General features: G+C 36.3%; 1 protein-coding gene across 1 annotated transcript; it reads right to left on the reverse strand.

The window, feature by feature from the left end:
- Positions 1 to 9,535: 9,535 nt before the first annotated feature.
- Positions 9,536 to 18,160, reverse strand: shox (shox homeobox; the record flags this gene model as incomplete). The annotated part of the gene is made up of 6 exons (XM_083890276.1): positions 9,536 to 9,625; positions 9,979 to 10,191; positions 12,272 to 12,360; positions 12,573 to 12,630; positions 15,811 to 16,019; positions 17,914 to 18,160. The coding sequence occupies 6 exons, from the start codon at positions 18,158 to 18,160 to the stop codon at positions 9,536 to 9,538; spliced, it is 906 nt and encodes a 301-aa protein (XP_083746402.1).
- Between the last annotated feature and the right edge of the window lie 1,963 nt (positions 18,161 to 20,123).

Consider the following 20,123-nt stretch of genomic DNA (forward strand, 5'->3'; position numbering starts at 1 on the left):
TTTTGGACAAAATAGTGTAGTATGACATTGAGGTCGACGACATAGTATAGTATGACGTTTTGTCACATTTTGGGCAAAAAAAAAAATCAAAACATTTTACCGGTTTTGGACGACATGGTATATAATGATGTTTTTGCCAAACTTTGGACCAAATTTTTTTTCCGAAAAAAATTGTCAGATTTTGGACAAAATAGTGTAGTATGACATTGAGGTCGACGACATAGTATAGTATGACGTTTTGTCACATTTTGGGCTAAAAAAAAATGTTAAAAAAATTTATCGATTTTGGACGACATAGTATAGTATGACGTTTTTGTCAAATTTTGGACCAAAATGTTTTTTTCAAAAAAATGGTCAGATTTAAGACGAAATAGTGTAGTATGACATTGAGGTCGATGACATAGTATAGTATGAAGTTTTGTCACATTTTGGGCTAAAAAGAAATATTACATTTGTTTTACTGATTTTGGACGACATAGTATAGTATGACCTTTATGTCAAATTTTGGACCAAAATGTTTTTTTCAAAAATATGGTCAGATTTTGGACGAAATAGTGTAGTATGACATTTAGGTCGATGACATAGTATAGTATGAAGTTTTGTCACATTTTGGGCTAAAAAACAATATTAAAAAAAATTAATCGATTTTGGATGACATAGTATAGTTTGACCTTTTTGTCAAATTTTGGACCAAAATGTTATTTTCAAAAAAATGGTCAGATTTTGGACGAAATAGTGTAGTATGACATTGAGGTCGATGACATAGTATAGTATGACGTTTTGTCACATTTTGGGCTAAAAAAAAATATTCAAAAAAATTTATCGATTTTGGACGACATAGTATAGTATGATGTTTTTGTCAAATTTTGAACCAAAATGTTTTTTTCAAAAAAATTGTCAGATTTTGGACGAAATAGTGCAGTATGACATTGAGGTCGATGACATATTATAGTATGAAGTTTTGTCACATTTTGGGCTAAAACAAAAATTCCAAAAAATGTAATGATTTTGGACAACATAGTATAATATGACGTTTTTGTCAAATTTTTACCAAATTTTTTTTTCCAAAAAATTGTCAGATTTAAAACGAAATAGTGTAGTATGACATTGAGGTCGATGACATATTATTGTATGACGTTTTGTCACATTTTGGGATAAAAAGAAATATTAAATTTGTTTTACTGATTTTGGACGACATAGTATAGTATGACGTTTTTGTCAAATTTCGGACCAAAAATTTTGGGTCAAATGTTTTTCTTCAAATTTTGGACAACATAGTATAGTTTGACGTTTTTGTCAAATTTTGGACAAAAAATTTTGGTTCAATTTTTTTTTCTAATTTTGGACGACATAGTATAGTTTGACGTTTTTGTCAAATTTTGGACAAAAAAATTTGGGTCACTTTTTTTTTCTAATTTTGGACGACATAGTATAGTTTGACGTTTTTGTCCAATTTTGGACAAAAAATTTTGGGTCAATTTTTTTTTCTAATTTTGGACGACATAGTATAGTTTGACGTTTTTGTCAAATTTCGGACAAAAAATTTTGGGTGAAACATTTTTTTCTAATTTTGGACGACATAGTATAGAATGACGTTTTTGTCAAATTTCGGACCAAAAATTTTGGGTCAAATGTTTGTCTTCAAATTTTGGACGACATAGTATAGTTTGACGTTTTTGTCAAATTTTGGACAAAAAATTTTGGGTCAATTTTTTTTTTCTAATTTATGACGACATTGTATAGTTTGACGTTTTTGTCAAATTTTGGACAAAAAATTTTGGGTAAATTTTTTTTTCTGATTTTGGACGACATGGTATAGTTTGACGTTTTTGTCAAATTTCGGACAAAAAATTTTGGGTGAAATATTTTTCTTCAAATTTTGGACGACATAATATAGTTTGACGTTTTTGTCCATTTTTTGAACCAAAATGTTTTTTTCAAAAAAATGGTCAGATTTTGGACGAAATAGTGCAGTATGACATTGAGGTCGATGACATAGTATAGTATGAAGTTTTGTCACATTTTGGGCAAAACAAAAAATTCCAAAAAATGTACTGATTTTGGACAACAAAGTATAGTATGGCGTTTTTGTCAATCTTTTTACCAAATTTTTTTTTCCAAAAAATTGTCAGATTTAAGACGAAATAGTGTAGTATGACATTGAGGTCGATGACATATTATTGTATGACGTTTTGTCACATTTTGGGCTAAAAAGAAATATTACATTTGTTTTACTGATTTTGGACGACATAGTATAGTATGACCTTTTTGTCAAATTTTGGACCAAAATGTTATTTTCAAAAAAATGGTCAGATTATGGACGAAATAGTGTAGTATGACATTGAGGTCGATGACATAGTATAGTATGACGTTTTGTCACATTTTGGGCTAAAAAAAAATATTCAAAAACATTTATCGATTTTGGACGACATAGTATAGTATGATGTTTTTGTCAAATTTTGAACCAAAATGTTTTTTTCAAAAAAATTGTCAGATTTTGGACGAATTAGTGCAGTATGACATTGAGGTCGATGACATAGTATAGTATGAAGTTTTGTCACATTTTGGGCAAAACAAAAAATTCCAAAAAATGTACTGATTTTGGACAACAAAGTATAGTATGGCGTTTTTGTCAATCTTTTTACCAAATTTTTTTTTCCAAAAAATTGTCAGATTTAAGACGAAATAGTGTAGTATGACATTGAGGTCGATGACATATTATTGTATGACGTTTTGTCACATTTTGGGCTAAAAAGAAATATTACATTTGTTTTACTGATTTTGGACGACATAGTATAGTATGACCTTTTTGTCAAATTTTGGACCAAAATGTTATTTTCAAAAAAATGGTCAGATTATGGACGAAATAGTGTAGTATGACATTGAGGTCGATGACATAGTATAGTATGACGTTTTGTCACATTTTGGGCTAAAAGAAAAATATTCAAAAACATTTATCGATTTTGGACGACATAGTATAGTATGATGTTTTTGTCAAATTTTGAACCAAAATGTTTTTTTCAAAAAAATTGTCAGATTTTGGACGAATTAGTGCAGTATGACATTGAGGTCGATGACATAGTATAGTATGAAGTTTTGTCACATTTTGGGCTAAAACAAAAATTCCAAAAAATGTACTGATTTTGGACAACATAGTATAATATGACGTTTTTGTCAAATTTTTTACCAAATTTTTTTTTCAAAAAAATTGTCAGATTTTGGACGACATAGTTTAGTTTGACGTACTACATAGTATAGTATGACGTACTACATAGTATAGTATGACGTACTACATAGTATAGTATGACGTTTTTGTCAAGTTTTGGACCAAAACGTTTTTTTCAAAAAAATGGTCAGATTTTGGACGAAATAGTGTAGTATGACATTGAGGTCGATGACATACTATAGTATGACGTTTTGTCACATTTTGGGCTAAAAAGAAAAATTAAATTTGTTTTACCGATGTTGGACGACATAGTATAGTATGATGTTTTTGTAATATTTTGGACCAAAATGTTTTTTTCAAAAAAATGGTCAGATTTTGGACGAAATAGTGTAGTATGACATTGAGGTCGATGACATAGTATAGTATGAAGTTTTGTCACATTTTGGGATGAAACAAAAACTCCCAAAAAATTACTGATTTTGGACGACATAGTATAGTATGACGTTTTTGTCAAATTTTGGACCAAATTTTTTTTCCCAAAAAATGGTCAGATTTAAGACAAAATAGTGTAGTATGACATTGAGGTCGATGACATATTATTGTATGACGTTTTGTCACATTTTGGGCTAAAAAGAAATATTAAATTTGTTTTACTGATTTTGGACGACATAGTATAGTTTGACGTTTTTGTCAAATTTCGGACCAAAAATTTTGGGTCAAATGTTTTTCTTCAAATTTTGGACGACATAGTATAGTTTGACGTTTTTGTCAAATTTCAGACAAAACATTTTGGGTGAAACATTTTTTTCTAATTTTGGACGACATAGGAAAGAATTACGTTTTTGTCAAATTTTGGACAAAAAATTTTTGGTCAATTTTTTTTTCTAATTTGACGTTTTTGTCAAATTTTGGACAAAAAATTTTGGGTCACTTTTTTTTTCTAATTTTGGACGACATAGTATAGTTTGACGTTTTTGTCAAATTTCGGACAAAAAATTTTGGGTGAAACATTTTTTTCTAATTTTGGACGACATAGTATAGTATGACGTTTTTGTCAAATTTCGGACCAAAAATTTTGGGTCAAATGTTTGTCTTCAAATTTTGGACGACATAGTATAGTTTGACGTTTTTGTCAAATTTTGGACAAAACATTTTGGGTCAATTTTTTTTTCTAATTTTGGACGACATAGTATAGTTTGACGTTTTTGTCAAATTTTGGACAAAAAATTTTGGGTCAATTTTTTTTTCTAATTTTGGACGACAGTATAGTTTGACGTTTTTGTCAAATTTTGGACCAAAAATTTTGGGTCACTTTTTTTTCTAATTTTGGACGACATAGTATAGTTTGACGTTTTTGTCAAATTTTGGACAAAAAATTTTGGGTCAATTTATTTTTTCTAATTTTGGACGACAGTATAGTTTGACGTTTTTGTCAAATTTTGGACAAAACATTTTGGGTCACTTTTTTCTAATTTTGGACGACATAGTATAGTTTGACGTTTTTGTCAAATTTCGGACAAAAAATTTTGGGTGAAACATTTTTTTCTAATTTTGGACGACATAGTATAGTTTGACGTTTTTGTCAAATTTTGGACAAAAAATTTTGGGTCAATTTTTTTTTCTAATTTTGGACGACAGTATAGTTTGACGTTTTTGTCAAATTTTGGACCAAAAAAATTTGGGTCACTTTTTTTTCTAATTTTGGACGACATAGTATAGTTTGACGTTTTTGTCAAATTTTGGACAAAAAATTTTGGGTCAATTTTTTTTTCTAATTTTGGACGACAGTATAGTTTGACGTTTTTGTCAAATTTTGGACAAAACATTTTGGGTCACTTTTTTCTAATTTTGGACGACATAGTATAGTTTGACGTTTTTGTCAAATTTCGGACAAAAAATTTTGGGTGAAACATTTTTTTCTAATTTTGGACGACATAGTATAGTATGACGTTTTTGTCAAATTTCGGACCAAAAATTTTGGGTCAAATGTTTGTCTTCAAATTTTGGACGACATAGTATAGTTTGACGTTTTTGTCAAATTTTGGACAAAAAATTTTGGGTCAATTTTTTTTTCTAATTTTGGACGACATAGTATAGTTTGACGTTTTTGTCAAATTTTGGACAAAAAATTTTGGGTCAATTTTTTTTTCTAATTTTGGACGACATAGTATAGTTTGACGTTTTTGTCAAATTTTGGACAAAACATTTTGGGTCACTTTTTTCTAATTTTGGACGACATAGTATAGTTTGACGTTTTTGTCAAATTTCGGACAAAAAATTTTGGGTGAAACATTTTTTTCTAATTTTGGACGACATAGTATATTATGACGTTTTTGTCAAATTTCGGACCAAAAATTTTGGGTCAAATGTTTGTCTTCAAATTTTGGACGACATAGTATAGTTTGACGTTTTTGTCAAATTTTGGACAAAAAATTTTGGGTCAATTTTTTTTTCTAATTTTGGACGACATAGTATAGTTTGACGTTTTTGTCAAATTTTGGACAAAAAATTTTGGGTCAATTTTTTTTTCTAATTTTGGACGACATAGTATAGTTTGACGTTTTTGTCAAATTTTGGACAAAAAATTTTTGGTCACTTTTTTCTAATTTTGGACGACATAGTATAGTTTGACGTTTTTGTCAAATTTCGGACAAAAAATTTTGGGTGAAACATTTTTTTCTAATTTTGGACGACATAGTATAGTATGACGTTTTTGTCAAATTTCGGACCAAAAATTTTGGGTCAAATGTTTTTTTTCAAATTTTGGACGACATAGTATAGTTTGACCTTTTTGTCAAATTTTGGACCAAAATGTTTTTTTCAAAAAAATGGTCAGATTTTGGACGAAATAGTGTAGTATGACATTGAGGTCGATGACATACTATAGTATGACGTTTTGTCACATTTTGGGCTAAAAAAAAATATTCAATTTTTTTTACCGATTTTGTGGTGGACATTTTGGCCCTTACTTTGTTTTCATTGTAATCACTTCCTTAGGTTGCTATAACATGCTTTACTGAATTTGTCAAAAAAAAAAAAAACAATTTGGATGACATAGTATAGTATGACATTTTTGTCAAATTTTGGACCAAACATTTTTTGTCAAAGATTTTTTCAAATTTTGGATGACATAGTATAGTATGACATTTTTTTGTAAAATTTTGGACCAATTTTTTTTGCAAAATTTTGGACCAAACTTTTTTGTAAAATTTTGGACAAAACTTTTTTGTAAAATTTTGGACAAAACTTTTTTGTAAAATTTTGGACAAAATTTTTTTGGAAAATTTTGGACCACATTTTTTTTCCATCATTTTTTTCAACTTTTGGATCACATAGTATTGTATGACATTTTTGTAAAATTTTGGACCAAAAATTTAGAAATAAAATAAAAGTAATCCAAAAAGTTTTTTTTGCTCTGGGGCTCTACCTGCAGACATTTTATGGTTCTGCAAACCAGTAGTTCTTTGTAGATGTCATTCATGAAGTAGATATTTGTTATTGTGTTGATTTATTAAGTGGAAATGCTGGTCCTCACTTTGTCAGCAACCTAGTCCTCAGTATGCAGCAAGTACAAGAATGTGTGTGTGTGTGTGTGTGTGTGTGTGTGTGTGTGTGTGTGTGTGTGTGTGTGTGTGTGTGTGTGTGTGTGTGTGTGTGTGTGTGTGTGTGTGTGTGTGTGTGTGTGTGTGCGTGTGTGTGAAAAGGAGAGACTTTTGTGTGTCATCTGTTCAAAGTTAATCAACACCATATAGGAACAAGGAGAAAAGATCCTCTCTGAGCTCATGAAACAGGCTGCATATTATGTATCCAGTATCCCACAAAATCTCTTCTTTGCCTTCTTTTCTCCCTCTGTACTTCCCAACCTTCCCACTCCAGTTACGAACCATCTTGCTTCTATTTTCGCGACATTACAGCCCCACTTATATTATCTATGTCATTTCGATGCACTCAGGCAGAGAGAGAGAGAGCCGTAGCCCAGCTTGAGCCTCCACATTCACGTTGCATCTGGATTTTATAGCAGCTCACTTTCTTTTTTTTTCTGCTGGCGTGCGGCTCATATTGGATACGATGAGCTTGACCTGGCTAACACAGTCTGTGTGGACGTCAAACTTTTGAAAAGATATTGATATCGATCCACAGGTTAAGACAGTTGCTGAACATCAGCCACAACGTGGTGTGAGGCATGGAGAGAGCGTGAATGTGCATCAGGCCAAAGGTATTCAAGACATTAGGGGATTATCTCTTGACTGTTGCTGTCTTTATTTTTTTCTGTGTGTGTGTGTGTGTGTGTTCTTGTTTGTTGCCCCAACGGCCTCCATGAATGACACTCTGTGTTTCTTTACGCAGCTTAACAAGTGAAAGTATTTTGAAACTTCGGTACAAATATTTATAACTTTATTGATAGTTTACTTGTACAAGATGTACATTCATAATTTGTGAATCAAACGGGGGAAAAAAAACAAACGGTACGATGATTCATGTTTAGGCATGCTTGCATATGAAATGATAATCGTTTTAATGGGTACAACAAATTCCATGGAGCATTGTTCAATTTAACCGTCCCTGAAATGTTTGTAAACTTGGACACGCTACATTTTTTTCCGGCAAACGACGCACTACAGCCACACCTCCTAATTCAAACACTTAAAAAAAACATACAAAAATAAATGCAAAGCCATGTACAAATGTACACTTGTAGTTCAACTATTTCATCTTTCATAAACCTTTAGACAAAATAATAAATAAAACACCCATATGTTTAATTTAAAATGGAGACATAGATAAACAATTCTAAATGGAGGTCTGTGAACAGAGATGTTGTTGCTGACTGTTAGAGGTACGTAGATCTTAAACGGACCTACATGTATATCGCAGCTCTGACAGCAGTGTTGAAAAATCATCTTTGAATTACAAAAAAAAAAAAAAAAAAAAAACATCCACCATGGTTGGAAGAATTTGTAAAATACAGTCTGAATTGTTTTTGAAATCAACAATGAAATGTCACATATAACATGCAGAAATAAGGGAATTCTATTGTAAACTGCTTGGTTTGGATTACATTGCTGATTTGTGGATTCTATTGTGATGATTTCCCAACATCCAATGGTAAAATGGATTTTCTTTCACGTAAAATGGAGTAGCAAAGAGAATTATATATATTTTTTTTATTTCTGCAGCTCTGAAAAATTTGCTCATGTCTTCCGCAACAAGCGGGAACTGCACCTGATGCATACAAAACAGTTTGAATACATAGGAGGTTTAGGTGAGATATGGCACCTGGTTTCAAGGAACCTCTCTCCGACTCAACTAAATATACACTGCTGTAGAAAAACTGGCGTGTTTGGCAAAGAAATGTAACACTGCAACAGTGCATGAAAGCAACAGAAAATCATTGGGTCTCTTTATCGTTGACAACTAATTGCTAGCTGTTTTTTACTTTTTTGCTATTTACAGTATTGCACTTAAACTGCACACCATTGCATTTCAGTTTGACTGATGCTTTCTTCTTTTTTTTTCAGAATTACAAAAAAGAAATATCGCATTTCTACCCTTTATCCAAGATAATGTCCTTTTTGCTGATCACATGACATGATATCAAATCCCCCTCCCCGCCTTATAATTAGCAAAGTAGTATCTGCTTGTAGTGCCATTTGTAAACACCCACATACAAGACCTCTGAAGTGCAAAGGCTAGCTTCATTTCTTTACCCAGGATACAACACAACAAACAGAAAGAAAGAAGAAAGACAGAGGGAGAACGCTGTTAGGGGGGAAAAAAAGCAAACCAAATCTTGCCAACACATGCCCAGCAACACAGAATAATGTCTCTCCCCTCTGCAGCAACAAGAAAAAAAAGGAGTTGTTGCTTTTCACTATAGCACAAGTCCATGAGAAGAAGGATATCAAACCGTAATAGAGACCATTCATTTTTGAAGATGTGTGGGGGGGGGGTTTGTGGACGTGTTGAATGGCAGTGTTAAAAACAGTTGTCGAGCGATTGTGTCAGGTGTGGATAGAGGCCAGTCCCAGAATGGTCCTCCATTAGAGCTCATGCACTTGGCAGCAGCAGGGAACACAGTGGTTGGAGACAAATATGGCCTTTTTTTTTTTTTACTTTTTTTTTTTTCTTCATTTTTCTCATGAGGTGTGGGTTTTTGGGGGGGCGGAGGGGAATAAAGGTGAGAGTTGTTCCAATGCGTCGGTGAAGCGGTGCGTGAGTCTGCTCCCCACATGCTCAACCCCTTTGCATTGTCAACATGGCGGCAGCCGCAGCGGCAGCAAGGCTCTGCTCTAGGCCCTGCTGCTGCCTGTTTGGCCAGTTTGCTTTGTTCTAACGTCCTCTGGTGTGACAGGGCCCCGGCCCGGGCCCTCACACAGACATCCACATGTGTTTGTACGGTCCTTGGGATGTGATCTGTGCCTGGAGTGGACTGAGCCACTGGCCCCGCAGAAGTCCTGCCTGTTGGGCGAAAAGTAAAAGGTGATTTCATTGGTATTTAATTACCGTTCTCTACAAGTGGTTTGTTTTGGCAGCTGGTTTTGTGACAATTTTCTCACTCCCTCCTCCTCCTTATTTTCTTCCTCCACTGTTCTCCCCCTGTCTCTCTCACACACACTCTCTCTCCCCCCTCTCTGTGTATGTGTTCCTCTCTTTCATTCTCACTCAGTGTTTTTGTTTAGTTTAGTTTTAGCTGTGAGTGTCACGGCCCTTTCACAGGCCCAGTCTTGTGTGAGAGGCGATTATGGGCATCAGGCGAGCGGAGGGGCAGCCCGGTGGGGTCAGAGTCCCAGAGCCTCGGTGTGTTTTCTTGCCTTGAGTCGCAGGTCGGCGATGCTCGAGTTCTTGCTGTTGCTTTTGGCAGCTGCCGCCACCGCTGCCGCTGCAGAGGCTGAGTCGGCGAGAGATGCGATTGGTAGTCCGAAGGGAGGGGGAGGGAACATCAGGTAGGGAGCGTGAGCAGTCAGGTGAGGGTGCAGGTGGGGGTGGGAGTGGGCGACTCCGTCCAACTGGAGCTGGGCTTGGACCTGCAGGACAGCAACATGTAAAGTTAGTCAGCATCAACGCCTCACGCCACATGCACGTATATGTCTATGTGTGTGTGTGTGTGGGTGTGTAGAGAGGGTCAAGGATTCAGGTTTCACAGTCTGACACTATTAAATTCCCCCTCAAATGTTACCCCCTCAAAGCTGTTGCTTACAGTGTGTTTTCTAAGAAAACAGTGCTCTGCTGTAGCCCTTTTTTTTTTTTCATGTCAGCTATTCTAAAAGATAATGAATCATACATTGCTCTCAGACACCACATCCAATTTAATCATCCAGAATCAAAGTCTTTCTAGGGCCCAGAACAGATTTGTTTAATTCAGACTGAGGACTCGGTTATACCCTTGGAAATATGCAGTCTTGTTATCCTGATTATGTATTCAATTGCATAAATAAACAATTTTGCACTAAAAAGACATTCACATATTTGGACTTATAAATATTTATCCAGACATATTCCTGAGTCAAGGGGAAAAAAAAAGAAACCATAAGGAGCATAGAATATCAGTTTTCACATTCTTGGCAATTATTTTATAAGAAGTAGGTGAAAATTAAGCATCCACTCACTTCAGAGGGAGAGAACTGAGCCTGTTGCCATTTCTCATGTGTTTCAAACACCACAGGAAGAAGTGGGAAAACTAAAATATTTCATGCTTTCTTCTCCAACCAAAATAGAATGATACGAAGTCAAAGTTTTAACTTGACTTAATATTATTTTTCACTTTGCCCCCTTTCATATTGGCCTAAAAAGAACTGAAAATGACTTGTAAGGTCATCAATTGAACCACAAAGTTATAGTTGCTCAGCAGCGCTGCAACAGTATCCAAACAAAGCCTCCTGCACACTGCATCTCCACATAGTATCTCATTTACCAACAGCCAGGTGATAAACTGCAGCTGTGGCCAATCATTTCCAGAATTGTGGTCGGAAAACATGTGATAAAATCACAGAAAACCGATTCAAAAAGCTGGCGGTCGGTTTTTGTGAAGCAGTCTTGTTTTGGGGGGGAAACGAACGCTGCCCTAACAACTGGGTGGTGAAGGTTTGACATGTCTGTGCATGAGGGCGTGTGTGTGTTATAGTTATTTAGTTACACATGCACACCCCGAGATTTTAACAATGACTGGGGCAGTTTTTCTTTTAATTGTTGGTGAATAGTCGCCGCGTGACTCAAAGGTTTCAGGCCAGATTCAACCACCAGCCGTCGCGTTATCCAACAAAAGAGCAGCCGTTCACTTGTTTTACATTCATAATGCTGCATTGCAGGCCCGCTGCTTGTTTCGACCTTAAACGGCGAGCCTCTCTCAGTATGCAGGCCGCAAGCCTCCACCTCTGCCAGTGCAAGCTCAACGCCAATATCCATAAGAGTCGACTCCGTTCCTCGCTTTCATCATCTCTTTTATGTGCTGCACCGTCGGCTTAATTAGGCCGCTGCTTTTCACGATGGGGTCAAGCAGACAACAAAGCAGCGTGGACACCAGAAAAGCAGAAAGCAGCAGATCAAATGTCTGTCCACCTCTCTGGACCCTCTCCACACAACCAGGAGGTGAAAGGTGCACTGAGGTCTGAGCTGACACACACACACACACACACACACACACACACACACATCCACTGAGTGGCTTATCACTCGCATCTAATAGCTATACATGGCCTAGATTCATGTGGATGTACAAATATAGAAGGCCGACTTTGACTCTGAGAAACACACACATGTAGTTCCTTTACAGATTCCTCAGTCGTCACGCAACCATCTCAGGATGCTGAGTAATCAACTTACAACTTTGTCTGCATGTTTAACTTTTACATAGCTTTATTTATTAATCCATGTAAAAACTCAATTGTCTTGTATCACTTGATTATTTAACTAACAGCCTGCGACTGTTTTAAGTGACACTTTTTTTTTTTATCATTGTGTTTGTGTTGACTTGTGTTTTTATCAAATGTCTGCTTTGTGTCTTTGGAAAGGAGGGTTTCCCTCTATTGATTTCCTGAGTTTTTAAATCAAAATTAAATCAATACATTCTAAATCAGCCTCTGCTAAAAATAGGAAAACATGGCCTACCTGTTGGAAGGGCATCCGTAGGGCACCCATATTGACATAGGGTGCTACTCTGCATGCGTCGAGGTGACTGCCACTGCCCAGAATAACACCTGGAGTGAACGGAAAGATGTCTGTCAGACAGCCAGACAGTTGTTGTTATGTGAGATGAGGAGGTCACAGGTTTGTTTTTGTTTTTTTTTCCACATGCAGTTAAAAACGGTTAAATATAGTGTAAAATTAAAAATAACCCAGAAAGGAAGAAAGAAAAAGGAGGAAAAAAAAAACGAATATCATTCAGAAGGTGCAAGAAAGTGATATTTACCTTTGTGCATCTGGTTTTCCTGTTTTCGACACTTTGCTCTTCTGTTCTGAAACCAAACCTGCCATTAAAAAGAAAATGATCCATTAGACAAATCTTATTTGTTTTATTGTATACACCAAATGTTATTTCAATACTTTTCAGTAAAGAGAATAATCTAATTTCTTATATTATATATATATATACATATATATATATATATGTATATATATATATATATAAATAATAGTAATGGAAAAACTGAAAACGTTTGAAAAAAATAACCCAGGAAATTAAGAAGATGATGAAACAACCTCAAGGTCCTTTTAAACTTTATAAACCTCTTATTGAGTCTCACAGTTAATTCTTATGAGAACATAATGGTGTTAGGTAATAAACACAAAATGAGCAATAAAATCAGCAGCAAATAACCACATTCTCCGAGAGGAAGAGAAGAGAAGAGGGGAATATTAAAGGGATAAAAATGAATATAAAATGGTGATATTTCATCAAGCTATTTTTTTTTTAAAAATAAAAAAATAAAAGAACAATACGAGTACAAATACATCCCTCATTAACCTGCACTTCCCAGTTTTGCTGAGTGTCTTTGAAGCTGCAGGGCTGGAGGCTACGCGGCCTATTGTTAATCATCATCAACCTAATTTGCTTCGCTGAATAACATTATCTCCCTCAACCCTCGACCTTCGCAGTGATTATCATTTACAAATGCGGAATTAGCGGACCACAAAGGGCGCGTGCTGACGACGACGAGGATGATGCTGCTGATGATGATGATGATGATGATGATGATGATGAATCAAAGGTGCCGTGTAGCCATTTTAAGTCGCGTGGGGCGACGATCAACACTGTGTGGATGAGGCTGCAGCAGCAGCAGCAGCAGAAACGCGGTCAATAAAGTGCACATTAGTGACTGAGAACAGGACGCGAGGACAACATTTATCATACAAATGTTATTATTTCACTACGTGTTGATATTTATTATAATATCAAATGTGATCTCATCATACATTAACCATAAATATGATTTCCACCAACGCATTATTATTATTATTAGTAAAAATTATTTTGGTTATCGTTCTTATTAAATTAGGACACTGTGAATTGTGATGATTGTTTGTTTGAAAAAAACAAAAAAAACATGATGTTTATGAAAATCCCAGGTGATTTTGTACAGACACAGTAATCCCAGCTCAGATAAATCAGGACTAATATTAGACGGGCCCCGAGATCAATTCCAATTACGCGCCAGTATGTTAGGCAAAGTGAACTACACTGGTTCAGACAGTTATTTCTTCATTAAGGGCCACTCAATGATGCGCTTCACAAATACCCTAATCTCATTTCCTTTTTGATTTTTTATCAGAGACAGTGAATAATGACATTTAATTTAGCAGCGCGCCAGAAACCCAAAGATATTAGTCCTAACCGAATTACTGCCTGCTCCTCACCAAGCTCTCATAACTTTCAATTAGATTCATTGACAGCTGCTCGGAGCGCAGGTTCACAGCCTGCAACAGCCCCTGCTGCACTGCACTCTCACACACACACAGCCGCAGAAGGAAGGAAAAAACACACACACACACACACACACACACAAAAAAAAAAAAAACAAGAACGCGTCTCTGTGTCCTGTTAAAGAAATGAGCAAGTTTATTATATTTTCCTGAGGAGCAAACGCGTGTTTTTGATCACAGAAAACACGCACAGTCAGGGGTTGTATAGATCACGCGTGTTTATACCATCAATTAATATGAATTCACGCGCTGTGTGCACTTTATTAGCGATAACTGCAGTGCATCACGGTCCGACCACGTTTTCGCTCATATAATAGGAGTGGATGGGCTTATAAAGCTCTGCGGTGGCTTTTTATTCATCCGATTAGATAGAGAACAGCAGCAGAGTTGGGCCAGAATTGAGTTATTTCTAATGTGTTTTTATGGGGACACTACATCAAGCCTATGGCAGATATTACAAAGAAAATGAGGAGGGATACGAGTTGACATAAGAGCGCGTCCCCTGAAGCAGCCATTCAGGCTCTTCATTCATTTTAATCATTGGTTGGGTTTTTTTTTTTCTCCCCCACCCACTCTCACCCACTCACATCCACGAGCCTGCTGGGATCGTATAGGAGTAAAGGCCTAGTGATGGACGCTCATATCGGTTGTTACATCCCGAGTAATTCACTGCACTTGTTTGATATCGCTGCCTTTATGAATACAGAATGTTATTTTTTTATTATTATTATTATTATTCGAGTCATTTAAATATCTTGTTGATTACACCAGAGACGACGCATAAGACAAATGTGGTTAAATATTCAGTCTACATTTTAAATAGTTCACAGTGAATGTTCAATGTTTTGGGGGTTTTTTTATTTAGCAGAGTTTTAAAGCAGTGTCACAGTGAAACACTGGGTCGAGAACGAGAATATTTAAACTAACTCATAATAAATCCACTGTGAAGGACCATGTGCTCTGTAAATCCACAGAGGATTATTACACGAAATATTTCAGATTTTGTCAATCTGCCTTGAGACTAATTAGCTCTTAACTTTTATATATATATATATATATATATATGTACATATATATAATATTGCACGTTGCAGAACGAAAGAGACGTTTTTAATCTTTATTTTTAAAAAAATTGCAAGCTTGATAACTTCAGCAGCGCGAGGCCAAAATCAAAAACACAAAATGTTTGAGGGTTTGTTTTTTTTTTTTTTACAGCAAAGTAAAAAGGTAGATAAATGCATCACTGTATAAACGTACCCGGAATACATATCTTATAGTATTAATATTTCAATGTGGAAACTTGCTGGTGAGCATTAACTGTTCCTCCATCATGAGCTGTATTTAAAATACATATTTATATAAATCGTTATTATTATATATTATTTTAAAATTATGAAACAATGAAGGTAAATCGAGAAGCCAAATAAATTAGCAGAATTGTTTCCAGAACCCTCTTTTTTAAGATTTGTGTGAAAATGGTCGATTCAGTAATCATATCTCATGACAATGTCTGCTTTACCTATTCAAAATAACATGTTCACAAAAGTAACACATCTCCAAATGGATGATCTCGATGGTTTATCATCGACGAAAAAAGTTGGTGCAGCAGTGAACTGATGCCCAGTCTTTAAAATGACCTATAATCTCCTTCAAAGCAGCAAATAAGAAGTGTAACAGACAGACAGAGGACACTGCAGACTCACAGTAGTATAGAGACAGATGCTCACCTGCACTCTGGCCTCGGACAGTCCCAGCCGCTGACTCAGCTCCTCTCGCATAAAGGCGTCCGGGTAGTGCGTCTCGTCGAAGAGCCGCTCCAGCTCGTTCAGCTGCTCCAAGGTGAAGTTGGTGCGACTCCTCCGCTGCTTCAGTTTGCCCTGTGGGTCCTCGTCCTCCGACTTCACGTCCTCCTTTTTCTCCTTGCACTCGTAAATCCCTGTGAAACGGCCCGCGATTGGGGGGGAGAAAAATGGACATGAGGAGATGCGTTCAAACGCCGGACATGGGGAGACGCAGAGCCGTAACCGTGCGCACATATTACGCATTATGCCCACGCACGTATGCGGACCACATGTACATTACGGGGCCCCCACTGTTATGGCGGCCTATAACTGGGGCCCTATAGACCCAACACACACACATTTGATTATTCTTGGGCCAAAGCATTGACTTCCATTGATTTGGACAATATGCAAAGAGTTACCACTAACCTTAGTCATAACCAATCGGTGCCTAACCATAACCGCAATTTAAATTTTAGACCTAAAGTTAACCAGTTCCTCAGAAATTAGGTTGTGCCTCATTAGGACCAGGGTTTTAGTCTCCATGAGGACTACTGGTCCTGACAAGGTCAGTGTTTGTGCCAGAAAATCTCCCACAGAGGTAACACACACGCACACACACTCACTCATTCTTCAAGAGAGGCCTATGGCTGCATTTGCACATTTCCAGCCTCCATAAGTCCGTGTGCTTATGTGTGTCAGTGCCCTTGTAAAAGCAGATCAGTCAATACACACCATGTGAGCTTAATAAGGCAAAAGAGTCGAGAATTAAACCCGGATTAAAACGGATAAGATTTAGACCTTTAACGCATGCAGGTAAAAACTGTTTTTACTTTAGAATACATTTAAAAAAAAAGACATGTTATGTCTAACATTTTCTTTTGAGGCTTTTCTTTCCTCCTTGAAACCATAATGTAAAAGTATATCAAGTTGTCAGTATATACTGTAAATTATTCCGTTTTAATTGGTGCTATACAGCACTATTACCACGGTTATCAGTGTGATGCTGTTATTATTAGTAACAGACGTGACAACTGCTGCAACTACTCACACGTTCAATCGCATTTTGTTGTTTGTAGTTTGCTGATGTAAAAGTTTATATATATTTTTTTTCCGTCACCTAGAAATTATTTGATTAAATATAAGAATAATAGCAATGAAATGAGCATCATATCATACACAACAGCAACATCAACGAAAAGTCTGCAGGATATAAGGAAGAATAATACAACATATTGCAGAACATTCTTTTTAAAATACTGATAGAAGAAGAAAAGATAATATATATATATATATCAATTCGACTACACCTATTTGCTTTATGAAAACATATCATAAGTTAAGGATGACACATTTTGATTTTTAGTAGCAGATTGTTTTGATTTACAAGAAGTCAACAGCTTCATTTCGAGTTTGTCTGACTTTGGGCTAAATCTTTTTTTTAACATGCTACAGGTAAAACTGTGTGAGAACAGCACTTTGGTTATAAGAGCAGATATAATATAAAATATGTTCTATCATTTTTATAACGGTGTGAAATTTCAAATTAAGGTGAAGTAGCACGTGTTTGCACACACACATAATAATAATAATAATAATAATAACAGTAATAATATTTGTTATTATTATTAGCGAATATTTTGTCGTAAAATATTAAACTCTATTTTTAAACTCATTTTAGACACCGCATATACAATTGATATAATTATATTAATTTAAAAAAAATGAATGTGATTTTGTTTTTCGTTTGACCAAAGACTGAAGGTCTGAAAACAATCATCAAACAGTTAAAATCACGGTCAGACTCAGGATCCGCCTCTTGCTTTGTAAAAATAATAGTAAAAACCAGAATAATGCGTAAATTGTGTCCCTTTACCTGAAATAAATTCGTAAAGTGATGGAAAATTGATTGCTTTTACGCGTGAATTAGTCAAAGGGTGAATAAAAAGAAATGTCGATGCAGGACAACTGAACTTGAGACATTTTCCCCGACGCGAGTCTTAACTGTGCATTTGTTAAAATAGAAATGACCGGAAACACACTCCTCACCTTCTGTTGCTCTCGAAACACTAAAGTCCTTGAGTTTCTCCTTTTCCAGCTCGACGTGGTCCTTGAACAGATGCACGGGGCAGTGGCTGCTCTCCGTTATGTCCTGCAGGTTTGTCTCGGGGCTGCCCAGCTCCCTCGCCCTCGTCAAGCCGCTCTCCAAAACTTCCCTGTACGTGATCGCCTCTTTGTTGCTCTCCTTGGTTTTCTGATCGAAAGATTTCGACACGAATGCCGTCAGTTCTTCCATGTTCTCGGTCTCGGTCTCGGGCTCGGTCTCGGTCTCGTGCTCAGTAGTGCTCAGTCCTGCGCAGGGAAATCCACCGTGAATCTACCTTGTGCCTCGTCTGTGCAGAGCTGCACACACACACACGCGCACACACACACTCTCACTCTCTCTCTGTGTGTCGCTCTCTCTCACACACACACACACACACACACAGGCGGATGTGCGCTCTGGTTTGGAGGCTGGCAGCAGATAGGAGGGGTGGAGAGGAGGTGAGATCACTCCTGCTGTTGTGACTGTGTATTTGAGAGCACACTATTTATACACGGCCACCTCAGCCCAGCCCCCCCCCACCCCCTCTTTTCTCCGATCTGTGTCTTGAGCAATTACAGGCCGCCTCGACTTTGCAAAATTCAACTTTCAGCAGCTTTTTTTCCCCTCCTCCTCCTCTTCGTCCTCCCCCTTCTTCTTCTTCTTCTTCTTCTTCTTCTTCTCCTTCTTCTTCTTCTTCTTCTTCCACAAATCAATGATGGAGCTGATGGAGGCGGTTAATTGAATTACGGGGTCATTAAAATGACTCACTCCTGTGAAAAAGCACGTGTATGGCTGTTGCCTATACGTCTAATTAATTCTGAGAAAATTAGATTGTACATACAAGTGTTTGTGGGATCGCCCCTTTAATAACTTATCCTTTTTTAGGGGGGGGGGGGTTATTGTTTGTTGAGTTGACAAATGTGCTTTGAAGCTGATCTGCACATACCTGATTATAGAAGGATTGAGTTTATATTCTCTTATCCAGAGGAGGATATAAATATCATGTCAGAATATAAAAGTGGCTCATTAATTACAAATATATAGGGTTGCACAATTTTAAATATTTATTGAAACAGCACAACGTTTAAGTTAAACTTATTAGTATCAGAAAAAAATATATTTAGGCCATAAACTTTGGTTTTTCAATAATAATAAAAAAAAATGCTGCAAGAAAACACTCAACAGCGTCACACTATTTATAAGATAATGTTGTAATTAATAATTGACTGTTGAAAATCCGCGTTCCTGGTGCGCATTCACGTGTGAGCCTTTGTGGTTTACTGTTACAAAAAAAATGGGCTGCAAATCAATAGATATCAGCAGTGAAAAAATGTTGCCTCTATTTACAGCGTTTTCATGGGAATAAGTGAGCACATAATGGCTGCGCGTTATCTAAGTCGTTCATCAGTCCAGCACACAAACACAAAAGGCCGGGAGAGGAGTGTGATCCCCTGGGTCCGCCGCCCAGAGCGGCCCGCCACTGTGAAAGTCTCATATCTCAGCTCCATAATGACTCGGTTTGATGTCTCTCCATTTATCAGTGAGCGCGCTTCACATCACTGCGACTGACGCACACGTCGAGGTCTCTCCCTCGTGCCATGAACTGCGCCTTTTGTTGTTAATAGACTTAAATCCTCTTTAAGACGCAAATGTGCGCTCCCACGTCGTGTGCCTCGAAACCACCCCGCAATAAAGTGGCGTTTTACAAAAGGCGCCCATGTGCGCGTGTTACGCGTCTCTACGTGGAACGAAATAATCAACCAACTGGTGCTTAGTTAAAATAAAATTATTAAAACGACTCTAACTTGAACGCGCGGCTAACGCGCGGTCTTTTTTCGTTCAGAGGTCATTTTCATGCGTAATCTAAATATTAAACATACCACGTGCGCATCATGTTGTATTTTTTTCATTATATTACAATAAATATAATGAAAAATATAAAATTTTAATTGCCGTTCTTATTTTCTTTAACAAAAACACTTTAAAAAATACATCTGTAAAATCTAATAATATTTTAATTATAACATTATAAAGCACCCTGTGTCTTTACTTTAAAGAATATTTGTACATTTCGTATCATTTTATTCTACTTTACTCTTCAACACATTATCACCAAGATGTAAAAACCGCACATGAAGCAGCTTTATTTATTTTCCCAAAAGGTTTAAAACTT

Source organism: Microchirus variegatus (assembly GCF_963457635.1).
Source record: "Microchirus variegatus genome assembly, chromosome: 5".
NCBI classification, from domain to species: Eukaryota; Metazoa; Chordata; class Actinopteri; order Pleuronectiformes; family Soleidae; genus Microchirus; species Microchirus variegatus.